Consider the following 13,891-nt stretch of genomic DNA (forward strand, 5'->3'; position numbering starts at 1 on the left):
CCCGCCTCCCTCCCGCCAAGCCCCGCCTCCCTCCCGCCAAGCCCCGCCTCCCCGCCTCCTTTCCCGGCGGGAGGACGCGGTGTCCGTGTCCCCCACTCCGGATTTTTGGGCCACTCGCGTTTCCTGTTCATCCAAGGCCCTTGAGGTTTTTTTCTAACCCCACAAACCAGCACAAACCCGTCAAACACCCGGCGTGCCGCGGCGGGAGGGCCGGGGGGCCCCCCAGCTCCCAGGGGCGGCATGCCGTGCCTCTGCTCGCTTGCTTTTGCTGGTCATTCTGGTGGCCAAAGCACTTCTGCTGCAGACATCCTCGTGGGGGGCGCCAAGCGGTTGATTTAATCAAAATTAGGGTCATAATTCAAGGGTCTACACAGCTCCTTATAGAATCATAGAATCACTTAGGTTGGAAAAGACCCTTAAGATCATCAAGTCCAACCGTTAACCTAACCCTGCCATCCCACCGCTAAACCATGGCCCTAAGCACCTTGTCTACCCGTCTTTAAAATACCTCCAGGGATGGGGACTCAACCACTTCCCTGGGCAGCCCATTCCAATGCTTAACAAACCTTTCAGTGAAAAAATTTTTCCTAATATCCAACCTAAACCTTCCCTGGCGTACTTGAGGCCATTTTCCCTCATGCTATCGCCTGTTACCAGGGAAAAGAGACCGAACCCCACCTCACTACAGCCTCCTTTCAGGCAGTTGTAGAGGGCGATAAGGTCTCCCCTCAGCCTCCTCCAGACTAAACAACCCCAGTTCCCTCAGCCACTCCTCATCAGACTTGTGCTCCAGACCCCCCACCAGATTTGTTGCCCTTCTCTGGACATGCTCCAGCACCTCAGTGTCCTTCTTGTAGTGAGGGGCCCAACACTGAACACAGTATTCGAGGTGTGGCCCCACCAGGGCTGAGTACAGGGGCACGATCACTTCCCTGCTCCTGCTGGCCACGCTATTCCCGATACAAGCCAGGATGCCATTGGACTTCTTGGCCGCCTGGACGCACTGCTGGCTCATATTCAGTCAGCTGTTGACCAGTACCCCCAGGTCCTTTTCCACCAGGCAGCTTTCCAGCCACTCTTCCCCAAGTCTGTAGTGTTGCATGGGGTTGTTGTGACCCACTGAGCCTTGTTGAACCTCATACAGTTGGCCTCGGTCCATCGACCCAGCCTGTCCAGATCCCTCTGCAGAGCCCCTCCTCCCCTCAAGCAGATTGACACTCGCACCCAATTTGGTGTCATCTGCAGGGATGTATTCTGTCTTCTGTCTTCTGTTATCTCCCATACTCTGCTCGTAAGTGCATGCTGAGATACATACATTGATAAATCCATGGAAGCCAGTGTCCGTATTTCTTGTAAAGCGGGGCAACTTAGTAAGAGCTACGGTTTTGCTACGCTTTTAAAAAGTAAGTAGAATAGGGCTGTAGCCCGGCTGCTCAGATGTGTTGGCACACCCTTTTTCCATGGAGGCAGGACCTAAGTATAACTAGTCATGGGATCTCTTTCTAACCACAGCGCCAACGTAGAAATGATTTGCTTGAATGTGGCATTCCTTCATGGCTGCGCTTGATAACCGCCTTGCTGGACATCAAAGCCCATGAGAAAAGAAGGGGACGATTTTACGGGTAAGAAAGGCAGAATTCACGTCAAGAGGCATCACATTTGAAAACAGCAAGCAAAGCTGCTGGTGGAGCCCCTCAGCTTTACCTTCTCCCCACCACGTATGCACCCTGTCCTCATCTGGATGGGCAGGCAGCAGCAAAACCTGCGCCCACATCCCTGCTGCCCCATCTGTAGCTCATCTGTGCCACCTGCAGCACCAAGGTTGGAAGAGTTTTCAGAGAGTATCCGTAAAGCCACACAATTCTACGTACTGATGATACGTGTCTTTTCTAGATCAGTATCCTGTAAGCCATCCCAAATTTTGCAGATGGAAAAAAAAACATGTCCTGATTCTTATGGGGTTTTTTTATATCTCTGCCAGTAAGCCGCCTTTCTGCTTTGCTAGTCAAGCATTTCTTTTCCTACAGGCGTTTTCTTGAGCTTCTTCAGACAGTGTTAATTTTTAAGCTCCGCAGCTTTCACATTCCTGGAGCAGGCTCCACCAGAAACCTTGCCTCACCAACCCGCAAATCAGCCACGCAGCAGAGGCGGTAGGAGGCACGAGCAGCAGCCACACCTCTGTACCCCAGCAGAGCCAGCAGCTGCAGATGGAGGCACGGACTTAAAAGATATGAGGGAGCTGTCAAAGCTGTCAGCGAGGCCAGTATTGTACAGGCAGGGGTGAGACTCACTGATGGGTCTCAAGAAGGGAACAGGCGTTTAGATCTGCTAACATCCCCATCGAGCCTAGGCTGGAGCCTGTCAGGAACGCTGGCTGCAATGCTTTTCTGTTTTGACCACCTCTCTGAAAGCTGGGGAATGGTATTTAGCATAGGATAGATGTAGTTCAAGCCGTACACGTTATATGCTGGATCTAATTGCAAGCCCTTTGTAACAGTACTGTAAAGAAAGGCCAGAGCTCGGGCAATGAATGGCAGCGTGCCATTCCACGGGGCCGAAGGCACGTCAGGAGAGATGAGTTTCCCACACCCAGCCTGTGCCTGCCCTCTGTCGGTGCTTTGTCCCCTCCTCTGGGGCTGCTGGGAACACTAACACTGAAAAAGTTCAGCTGTTGATGCTGACCTGCACGGTCTTGCTTGCACAGAAACCCTGGACCACAATCGGCTTTAGGGGATATGCCAGCTACCGTGCTGCTGCTCCTTTACAAGCATGCATCGGCAGCCAGCCTTGCTTCTATCGGGGTTTTTTGTTCCAGGTTTAGCAAAAGAAAGTTTGTTCACAGCTAAATTAGCAATTGCTTGAAGCGATGCTAAACTTCATCAGAAAAGCTCAGAGTGGTAAGTGAAGGACCTTGTTGGGGGGTGGTGGTGGTGGTGGAGGGTTGGTTGTCTGTTCCTTCACAGCCACGGGAAGAGGCTTAACAGTCGAGAAAATAGCCCTCCTTCTTGGCTCATACTTCTTGCACACCCTTTTGATAGTGCCAGCAGGAGGAAGCCTGCCCAGTCTCATGTGTGGAGAAATGCTAGCAGCTATCTCTCCACAGTATAGAGAATTGTTAAAATGGTTATCTTTTTTTATAGACTTGGGGGGTTGTTTGGGGTTTTTTTTGGTGTGTTTTTTTTTTTTGTTTTTTTTTTTTTTTTTTAAAACATACTTTTTTCTCCATCCTGCTCTGTTTGCTTTCTGAACATTTGAATTGGTTTTTTTCCACACTTGTTTGTTTAAGGGCTTTGTCCTGGCAGGGTACCAGCAACCAGCAGCCTGGCTCCCTCTCTGAATGATGAAAAGGAGTAGATGTTTGTAAGACTTATTCAAAGTATCCAAGTAAGGTGCCTTTCGCTTCCCTATTTAACTGTTCAAGGAGTTACTGTACCTCTGAAAAACAATGCAAAGCAACACCATTACAGATGGTCAGTGGAAAATGAACGGCACTGAAGATCTGTTTCAGTACGGAGAGGTAAAGATGAACAAACCGTACCTGCCTGCACCTTCTCAGGGAGAGCCAGCTGCTTGGCATGTTCCCTGCAAGGGGGATGGACTTGCCTGCAAGTCAATGTGCTGAGCGGTCCAGCAGGCCCTTGAGAAAGTCGAGCACAGGGTGTGCTAGTTGGGTACAAAAAGGCCATGGGGAAGGCAGGAAAGAGCAAGATTATGGGACTTACTGAGCTTCAAGGCAGCATCGCTCTCCAGAGCCATTTGCGTGCTTACTGGGTCCTGAATAACTTCAGCTGAGAATCCTTCAGTGCTGAATGTACCAGTAGTGTTTGCAGTTCCAGATTTTTAAACGACAAATTTATGCTATACACATCTTTCTGACACAAGCTAATTGATATAATAGTGAGAGTCGATATTTTCAATTACATAGGGGTTTTTTGGCCATATTTGCTTTTTATCAGTTTTATCTCAACCAGAATCAATTACCCCATGACAATCTTAATAGGCCAAAGAGAAGAGAGCTCCTAAACGCTTGCAGAAATTTGCCACCTACTTGTTAGCTCCAGGGGGGAGCAGCCAAAGGTGATGCGTGTGAGAGCTTGTGACTGCTCAGTTTAGGTGCAGGCACTTGGAAAACTCAGTCAGGCTGTACCCTGCACGTACGAGAATAATCGGGGTATGTATTAGTTATTGAATATTCTGTCTTGTGCAGCTGCCTTGATGTGACAGGAGCTGTGTCCGCCTTCGATCGCGGAGGCAAACTAAAGCAGCTCGAGTACAACTATCCTCGCAGACTGTGATCTCTCTCAGGAGCTTTGCATACAGGGTTTTCCTAAGCACGACAGGTCATGTATATATATATATTGGTATGCATTCATATATATATATATGCACATATATTTATACATACATCCATATAGTCACATATATACATATGTATATATGGAACATCCAAGCTCCAAATTTTGAGCAAGAATCCAAAAATGCCGTATTTTTCTACAGTGGCCAGGAGAAGGGAGGGGAGAGTGCCCTGTTGAGTGCTCTCTCTGGAAATGAGCAGCAGCCAACAGAAGAGAAGGCAAATGAGTAACCCTGGAAAGACAGAAAGACTCAGCTTTCAGGAACATGATTTAAAAGTTTTGGCATTCCCGTGTTGGTTTTTTTTTTTTTTAATTATTTATTTGGATGCCGTTGTTACTACTTGCTGGAACATGACTGCTTTGCCAGCTGCTTGTTTTGTTTTGTTCTTTTTCTTTTCAAACATGCCTCTGTGTGTGGTTATTATAGCTGAACCACCAGGTGAAGCTGTGTGAGAGGATATAAAAAGCTGCCTCTGTTGCATTTTTTTTGGACTTCTGTAGAGTCCTTGTTACAAATGGGTAGGGTTTAGCAGGTTTAGTAGGTCCACATAGCAGAGTTGGATGTGAGTAATGGCCTTTTAAGTATTTAATTAAAACCTCCATTAAAAAAAAAAAAAGAGAGAGGGAGAAGCGGCAGGCATTTCTCACGCAGCCCTGTATGTGCTTTGGCATGCTACAAAATGATGAAGGAGGTATCCGGCTAGGAGGGAATGCCAGAGGAAAGCTGTGTCCCATGGGCGCAGTAGGACGGAGAGGCTGTAGGTTTGACTTCAGAGAGAGCGCGATGCTGAAAAATAATGGGGAGGCAGAAAAAGGACTGAATGGGAAACCCAGGGACAGCTGGCTCTAGCAGCAGCCAGAGCGCACTGGTTGTTACCGTACCAGGAACGACACTACTGAAAATACCTGGCCTGCAGGCAGAGTGCTTACGGTGACTTGGCCAACATCAGCGCAGCTACGGTGCCGAGAGGAGGAGCAGTGGGGATTGCCCAGAACATACTTGGCATTTGTTTCTTGGCAGGATAGCTGCAGCAGCACCTAGAACCGCCTTCCCTCCTCCGCAAAAGGGGAAGGAAGGAGAAAGCCGGAAGGAAGGAAAAGCCAAGAGTGACCACAGCAAAAGCGAGGGCTCCGCCGGGGTCGTGACTTCCCACTGGGGGGGCAGCATCGCTCACCTCCTATGGGGCCACAGGTGCAGCCGGGTGCTCCCTCGGGGAGGAACGGGGATGTTAAGCTGCAAGTACCTCGTCTGGGAAAGGGAGCTGAGCTATTTTTAGTCCTACCAAGAGTCTAAACCAGAGCTAGATAAGATTGATGGACATTTATGGAGATTAACAAGAGTTAAAGAGTAGGGGTCAAACCCCCACAGTGCTCATTCTCTCTCTTAGCCCAGAGTAACTACATTTTTGAGGTGAAGGAAGGGGAAACGATGGGGAATGTTTTGTTTGTCTGAAATATTTTGGGATTTAGAAAACCCAAAACATTTAAGTAATGCTTTGAAGAGATTACCGCTGCTGCCCAGTGCTTTGTTTTTCAAAAAAAGTCCTTTGTTCAAGGAGACCCCTGCAAAAATGCGTAGTCTTAGACCACAGTGCTTGAAAATATACCATTTGCAATAATTATTATGCTCCGTCTTTTCTGAACAAACTGGATTTGTGGTAAAACAGGCACTTTCTAGCTTGTGCTGCTACTTGTGACACTGCCCGTGTACGTCTTTATTTCTCATCAGTTCAGGCTTATTTTTCACCTTCAATATTTCATAGAACTGATGATTTTCAGCTTTATTTCTCAGGATCCTAGGATGCCTGTGGACTTGCCTAAGCAATAGTTTCAACTTCTGGTTAATACACAGATCCTCACAGCTTCTAAAGAGTGAGGAAAGGCTCTAAGGTTTGCAGCAACGCTTCTTCATTCCTTACTTCCGTGGATGCCCTTAGCCTGTGCTGCCTGTTCAGAAAAGATGACCGAACGGACTTGGGTTTGAAGGGAAAAGACATATTAAGAACAGGAAGAGCGAGGTGGGGTTTTTTACTGTGCGCCGTAGGAAAATGGGACGTGTTGCAAAGGCCACACACACTTTTTCCAATCCAGACACACTAGAACAATTTTTTTTTGCGCCAACACTATAAACTTTATAACTATGCAAAATCAGCACCAACGGTTGGATTAATATTTTAATAATTACACACTTTGTACATTATGAAAATAAATCATAAATAGTGTAAAAATAATTCTGAAGATCAACTTCTCACAAGCAAGAAACAAAACCCGAAGTACAAAACTGAAAGAAAAAAAACCAGTATTCAACTGAAAAACGAGGAGAAATTTTAATAACAAAACCAAAAGCATGCTGTTTGATTGGGTTCAATTAAGTCAGGACCAGAGGCCACAAGAAAGTGGTAATTAATGACAAATTAAAATGGGTGATTAAAACCTTGCAATTCTTTACACTACTCGTCAAAAGAGGTCTCGTGACATATTTACAGTGCTAAGACACTCAAAATATTTCTAGTATTTTTAGTATGATACTGACCCATGTGTTTTTCCCCCCAGGCATTGTAATCCTTGCCAAATTACTTTTCTTTGTATTTATCTCTTCTACTGCATTTACGAGACCATTTGCAATACAAAAATAATGGCACATATAGATGAACTTAAAAAAGTAAAAAATACAAATAAAAATATATAATATTTTCCAAAGAAAAAAGTCAGATACATACATCTTAGTAACATTTTTAAAGTTGTGTGATATTTTCCCAAACATGTACAATAATATAAGAATATCCACATATATGTTAACAATATGCAAAACATTCTTCCACCAACCCAACTCTTCATAATACTTCAGAGAAGTGTGCAAGTACCAATGGTATCTGGGAAATTCATACAATTTCTTTTTTAAATAGAAACAAGTAAAACACTAACGGTCCCAGGTTAAGTTAAGGCCCCCTGTTTTTCAAAGAAAATTCAATTTCCAAGCAGCATTAATAATTGGATGCATCTAAAACCAAAATGAAACAAAAACAACACTCCAAATCCTTTTTTTTAAATACAAACTCCACTTGTTGTGTGGAGTATCCTTTTCAAATTCTGTCAGAAATGATGGTGGCAGGCACTTGTTTCTAACAGTATTTAATGAATCCAACCACCATGTAAAATACTTCAATAACAGAGGGTGCAAGAAAACCTTCATTTGTACATTACAGCAACATTCAGATCCATAAAAGCAAGTTGCAGAAAGGAAAAAAAAAACCCAAAACAATGTGTTATTTTTAATTCTGGTCACTGGAATTAAATTATTTTTTGCAATGACTAAAAATCAGCCTTTCTTTTCGACCACTGTCTTTGCAGATATTAGTGTTTTGTGTGACTCCGTAGTGTGAAAATTTAGGTCTCTCATTAGGTCAAACACAGAGATTCAAAAATGTAATTTAAGATGGTCAAGCAGCAGAGATCAAGAAATTTGAAAGGAAAGGTCAACTTCTGCATGCCTTGAACATCACTTCATCACTGGGACTATCTCTGCAGTTTTCACTCACTGAAGATTTAGACAAAACCCCACTGCTGAAGTTGATAATGATCCCCTTGTTACTACGCATGATACCTGGGTCCTTCCTTCTGCATGTCCCAAAGCACTTTGCAAGGGAAGGATGCATCACTCTCCTTGTTTCATTGCTGGGGAAAGGGAGGCACAGCCAACTGAAAAGCCGCGCACGGCTGAGCCCAGGTTTAACATCCCGGTTCTGTGGTGGTCAGTGGGACAACTGTCTCTAAACCCCGATGGGACCCAGGATCCAAACCACATATCCTGATTTGTACCCCAGCCTTTTGCAGCACCACCCTCCCACAAGGACCAAAGGTCTGCTCGTCTCATTTGGGGTTGCATCGTCTCTTCTGCTGGCATAACTGAGTAACTGATGCTCACGTGCACTCTTCCATGAGTGTGACGCTCAGTGGAGCCAGTGCTAACTTTCCACACTGTACATCAGTCTTAAGAATTATTCCTTTTTAAACTCTATTCTTTAAACATGTGCAGGTATATGGATTTGATCAATCTGAAACTCATTCATACTACTTACATGGTAGACTAAAAGAATATATAAAAACAGCTGGATGAAGAGTGTCATTCTGCCTTGCTACACTATCAGAATGTGACATCAAAATCGTCAATAAATAAAAATATAAATCAAAAAAATACATTGCATCATTGTTCCATGAATTAACGTTTCATGCTTTGCCTCAAGAAAAAATAAAAAGGTGTCCAAAAGCATCCTGAAAGAAAGATTCCCCATAGCTAATCTATGAATATGAAGACAAGGACCATGTATGTCAGACATACTCCATACGGTGCTTAGAAGACTTGCTGCTTCCGTAGCAGGGCTTCTGCACACAATGTGGTTATAGTACACTGGAGTAACAGATGATTACAAAATTTGGTATGAAACAAATACTGAAAAGTCTCAAAGAAACAAGAATTAATCATACCTGAAAAAGTCAGGGATATAGAAACTGCATAGACTAATACCACTACACATTTCTACAAGTCAAAAGACTGGTAGAGGAACGACTGTTCCTACCACAAACTAAACAAAACAAATCATATCTACTTGGAGGAATGCTACTAAAAGATATAACAACACACAGGTGGTTCAAACCGTAGCTTTGCCATCAAAAGAGAAAAGATATATTAGCCCCAAACATATAGTGGCTTTTTAAACAAAATAAACATGTTGCAAGTCTTCACAGGGTGCTTTTATTGATGAAATATTAAACCCAATTCTTTTTTTTCTTGTCCTGAACATGCAACTTTTCTAGATACTGCTAGGTTTCATCTCAAGTCAATCTTTGAGATGCAAATATTAATATCAAATCTATGTATGTAGTTTAGCCTGTCAAATTAAATCGTTTGTCTGCTGTTCACCCATGGTCATTTAAATGGAATGAACCTTTCACGATACTGAACAAAACAGAAACTTAAAAAAATTAAGTTAGCGTATTTGGGGGGAAAAAAGTATTTCTACCTGGCAGGAGTTAAATAAAGAAATTACTTTACAAAACAGCAAAGAAAGTGAATAAAGGTGCTTAAGTGTTTCTTCAGCAGGGTCTCAGTGTCAGGGAGTTAAAGGAGAATTGAGTTTTGACTAATGCTTAACAGTAGCGTCTATAATTATTTCCTGAATGAAGAAATCATGAACCAAGGGTCTGCTACCTTTACTGATGCATATACAAACGGATGCTGTGAGGACAGTTTAAAAATATAGATATACAAATTTAAAAAATATCAAAGTGCTAATGACAGCATGCATTTAATAGCTCTTTATCTTGTTGCTATTTCTTAAATGAGTTGTGTTTGTGGACGCCCTCGATACGGAATTGCTAAAACTTCTAGCCAGTTAATAAACATCCTGCTTGATTTTGTATTGGAATACTCTGAGGGACATTTAAAAAATATTTCATCTTGCTGTATGATCTCCAGTATTTGATATTTTATAAAAGCTCTTCAACTTCTAGTCTTCACATCTATAATATAGCTAGCTAAATGCACCAAGCCATGGAGACTCTTTCCTGTTAGGCAGGCACCTTGCTCCTCAGCCTGTTGTTTTTTGAGACAGTGCTTTTTAAAATGAGCAGACTAAATCTGGCAAGTTGGAGGGCTTACATATCCCCTTTCTGGCAAGTCCCTCATTCACATTACTGCCATAGCACTCTGATTAATGCTGTTCAGTCTATGCCATGTGAAGGCTTTTACTACTGTAATCATGATTATTCAAACAGGTTGATACTTGCATTGCTGAAAATTTAAGCACAGAACATTTTTCCTCATACCTGTGAACACTTGTTTATTTCTTACTATGGGAAAAATGGAATTGAGCAGTAAACATGTATATATATTTTCAGTATATATATCTCTATACTGTTGGAATTCTGTTTTTATTAGTAAGGTATTACTAATGGAGTAAATGGAGACCACTAAATTAATTTTTAGTTTCAAAAATCTGTGGAAGATTTTCCCCCCTGAATAGCTGTTTTTGTCTCTGATGTACCAAAATGGCAACAAAGATTTAGCAAAGTGAAAGATCGCATTATAGTGGCATTTCCATTGATCTGAGATTGTGAAGCCATATGAAAAGTGCAACCACAGCAGGTCCCTATCTTCACGTGATTTAGAAATGATGGACCAAGAAAAATTCCGAGAAGGGCAAGGTGCCCGCACATGGATGGAGACAGGCTGTCTTCCTCAATTTTAGTTTTGGTCTACATATGAAAGACGACTCTCAGAAAAGTAACTAAAATGTTTGTGATCATCCTGCTATATAATAGGAACGAAAGTGATAGAAAAAGAATTTCCAGCTGCCAAACACAGCACCATTTTGCATAAACTAGTCTCTCAAACTAACTACAGTGCACCATATGAAGACTCAAAACTGGAAAAAATACCTTGTGGCAAAAACTACAAATGTGCACAAATAATTATTTCTAGCAATAAAAAAAGTGGAGAAGCAAAACTTTGCCGATGTTTTTCTAGAAAGCTAGTCATCTGAACAGAAATGGGAGAAATACCGACACCTTTAACAGTGTAGTGTGATGACAAGTGTGCAGTGGTAATTCCATAGACTTGTTTCTCTCCAATGTTTTCTGAGTAATAATGTCCACTAAGGTCACTGCAACAGCAGAGAAAGAACAAGATGGATACATCAGTCTGTGAAACACAAAAATAAACTCTTTTCTTTTTTAGACTTAAAGGCTTCAAAGACTCTGAAATAAAAACTGTTAATACTGAAACAACATGAACATGAGGCTTGAAGTATTTTCTTCAATGCCATCATCACAAATGTTGAATAGATTATCAAAATGCATCCTTTACGGCAACAGTTACAGGAAAAGGAAACAAAATTAACCATAGCTTCCAAAATTCTGCAGAGAAGTTCAGCTCGTTTTGTGTAATTTAAAGTGAATCACCTGAAAACCACACCATGGTACGTACGTCTCTCTGGTCAGTCCCATTATCCTCCTCCTCTGAAGGATGTTCCGATTCACCCCGCCTCAAGAATGCTTTTTCCTCCAGCAGTCCCAAAATGCAATACGCAGAGCATGTACTCTGTCCATCCTTGAGTAAGGTTGAGAAACTTCTGGTCTCAGGCGGTGTCTGCCATCAAGTGATCCCTGCAGCACCTCTGTAACCTTTTCAACCAACCCACAGAGAAGTCTGGTTTCTTCTTCAAACTTCTTTCCTTCTTGATTAAGGACTCAACAGGGCCTGTCGTGAATGTCTTCACGACCGTGAGCAGTGCAAGGCAAACCGATGCTGATTAACAGGCAGGACCCTCTTTGATCAAAGGGGCCAAGTGACCCGCAAGACTGGAAGCCATCCACCTGCAGCTGGAACTCTGTTCCCCAAAAATTCAAGGCCTCTTTCTCTCCTCCTCTGGTTTATCTCTTTTTAGCAATAAGCCATGGTGTGACTCCCTTGAGATGACAAAAGCAAACGATTCAGAAGCTGGAATCAAAGGTCACCGTGAGCAGCCATTTAGCACGTGACATGATCACACACCAAGCAGGTTTGGCACACAAACTCATGCTTTTAGTCTGTACAAGCAGATAGGGTGGCATGAATCAGTGAAGTGTTTAAGATGGACATGGAAGCCAAGTCAGTAAACTCCAACGGCAGCCGGTACAGTACATTTCATAGCGCTTTGCTCTTATTTGGTCACTATTTCTTGTAAACTGGTTCATGGCACTCATTGTCCATGCAGGTCCACAAGCCAAAATATAAGAATTTACAGAAATAATCAGATTTCTATTATTGATCGCTGTATCGAGATCTCTCTCTCATTAGAGGGAGAATCTTTGCAGGTTTACCCTGCAGTTATGTAACATCTAACTGCAGATGTAAGTGACAAAAAGATGTACACATGGACTATTGCAAACAAGTAGAAGCAGCTACATGTAAACATCTCAGACTTGTAAAATCAGATTTTCAGTTTTCAACTATAAATACAAAAAGTGGAGCGCTATGTACACAACTTCATGCTTGTAAGGTTAGATTCATCACTGCAGAGACAAAAAAAGATACAGATTAATCAAATTAGTAAATTGGTATTTCAGATTTCTATTCCAAATACATAGAAAGGGCAGAGCTGCAAATACGGATAGTTATTTCCTCAGCACCAGCTATTCTTCAGAGATAAATACACTCAGGGTTTCACTTATACTTTATGTTTTCTAATGTGTTATACACCAGTATCCCTCTACCTACATTATTCTGAATGCTACGGTTTTAAATCTAGCACTGTCTAGGTTAAATCTTTACTAAACTAATGTTGCGAGTTAACATTAGCATCCAACATAACAACCAGGAGAATGTATCGAAGAATAGAAAGGTAAGGCAAAGAGAAGGGCAGGATGCACTAGGTATCCCAGAAAAATAATGTCATAATAGATCAATACAAATATTTGATAAAAATGCCATATCCATGAGCTTTTATAAAGAATGGGAAGCAATGATCATGTGCAGAAACCAAAGGATGTGTGAGTCTTCACATGAAAGAGAAAAGTCTTGGACATTCCAAGTTGCTGGAACATGTCCAGAGGAGAGCAACAAAGCTGGTGAGAGGTCTGGAGCACAAGTCTGATTAGGAGCAGCTGAGGGAAATGGGGTTGTTTAGTCTGGAGAAAAGAAGGCTGAGGGGAAACCTTGTTGCTCTCTACAACTACCTGAAAGGAGGGTGTAGCCAGGTGGGTATTGGTCTCTTCTCCCAGGTAACAGGTGATGGGACAAGAAGAAATGGCCTCAAGTGTGCCAGGGCAGGTTTAGGTTGGACATTAGGAAAACTTTCTGCACCAAAAGGGTTGTCAGGCATTGGAATGGGCTACCCAGGGAAGTGGTCGAGTCCCCATCCCTGGAGGTATTTAAAAGACGGGTAGACGAGGTGCTTAGGGCCATGGTTTAGTGGTGGGATGGCAGGGTTAGGGTAACGGTTGGACTTGATGATCTTAAAGGTCTTTTCCAACCTAAGTGATTCTATGATTCTACGATTCCAGAAATCTAACGCAAAGTGTTTCCACAATACTGCCTCAATGAGCTACTACTTCTACATATCTTACAACCTCATCACACCAGCTACCGTCATGGAGAGGTCTTATTTTGCATTGCTGCATGCATCTGTCTAAGAGGCTCTGAAGTATGTCCTGATACTGTTCAGCATGACTGTGACAGGCTTTTCTGTGTGCCAAGGACATACCGCCCCTGAAAATAAAAAGCTCTGCCCATCCTACCTTTTGCCAACAGCCAGGCATTGGTAATCCATCGGGACCCTGTTCCAAGCATGGGGGGGAGGAGGGGGAGGGAAAAAAAAAAGAAAGATCATAGTTAAGTTTGGTAAGATAGATATTCCACCAATATCTGTTAGAACAGCTCAAGCAGTTCTGGACTTTTATTTAATAAGTAGCTACCAGTTCCTAACTTCTTTCCTCTCTCGTTCTTAATGTTAAGGGAAAGCAAAAGGAGAGAAGGTTTACACTGTAAATACATACGT

At 42.8% G+C, this 13,891-nt stretch overlaps 1 protein-coding gene across 1 annotated transcript in view; it reads right to left on the bottom strand.

Annotated features, from left to right (window-relative positions):
• Positions 1 to 11,786: 11,786 nt before the first annotated feature.
• Positions 11,787 to 13,891, bottom strand: part of COL25A1 (collagen type XXV alpha 1 chain) — a gene marked incomplete at its 5' end in the record, with an annotated part of 325,700 nt that continues 323,595 nt past the window's right edge. Inside the window, 2 exons of the mRNA XM_035888891.1 lie at positions 11,787 to 11,822; positions 13,632 to 13,670. Of these exons, the coding sequence (XP_035744784.1) occupies positions 11,787 to 11,822; positions 13,632 to 13,670 (75 nt within the window). The remainder of the gene's footprint in view (positions 11,823 to 13,631; positions 13,671 to 13,891) is intronic.

The sequence above is a fragment of the Egretta garzetta genome, unplaced genomic scaffold (assembly GCF_000687185.1).
Source record: "Egretta garzetta isolate BGI_Z169 unplaced genomic scaffold, ASM68718v1 scaffold41, whole genome shotgun sequence".
NCBI lineage: Eukaryota > Metazoa > Chordata > Aves > Pelecaniformes > Ardeidae > Egretta > Egretta garzetta.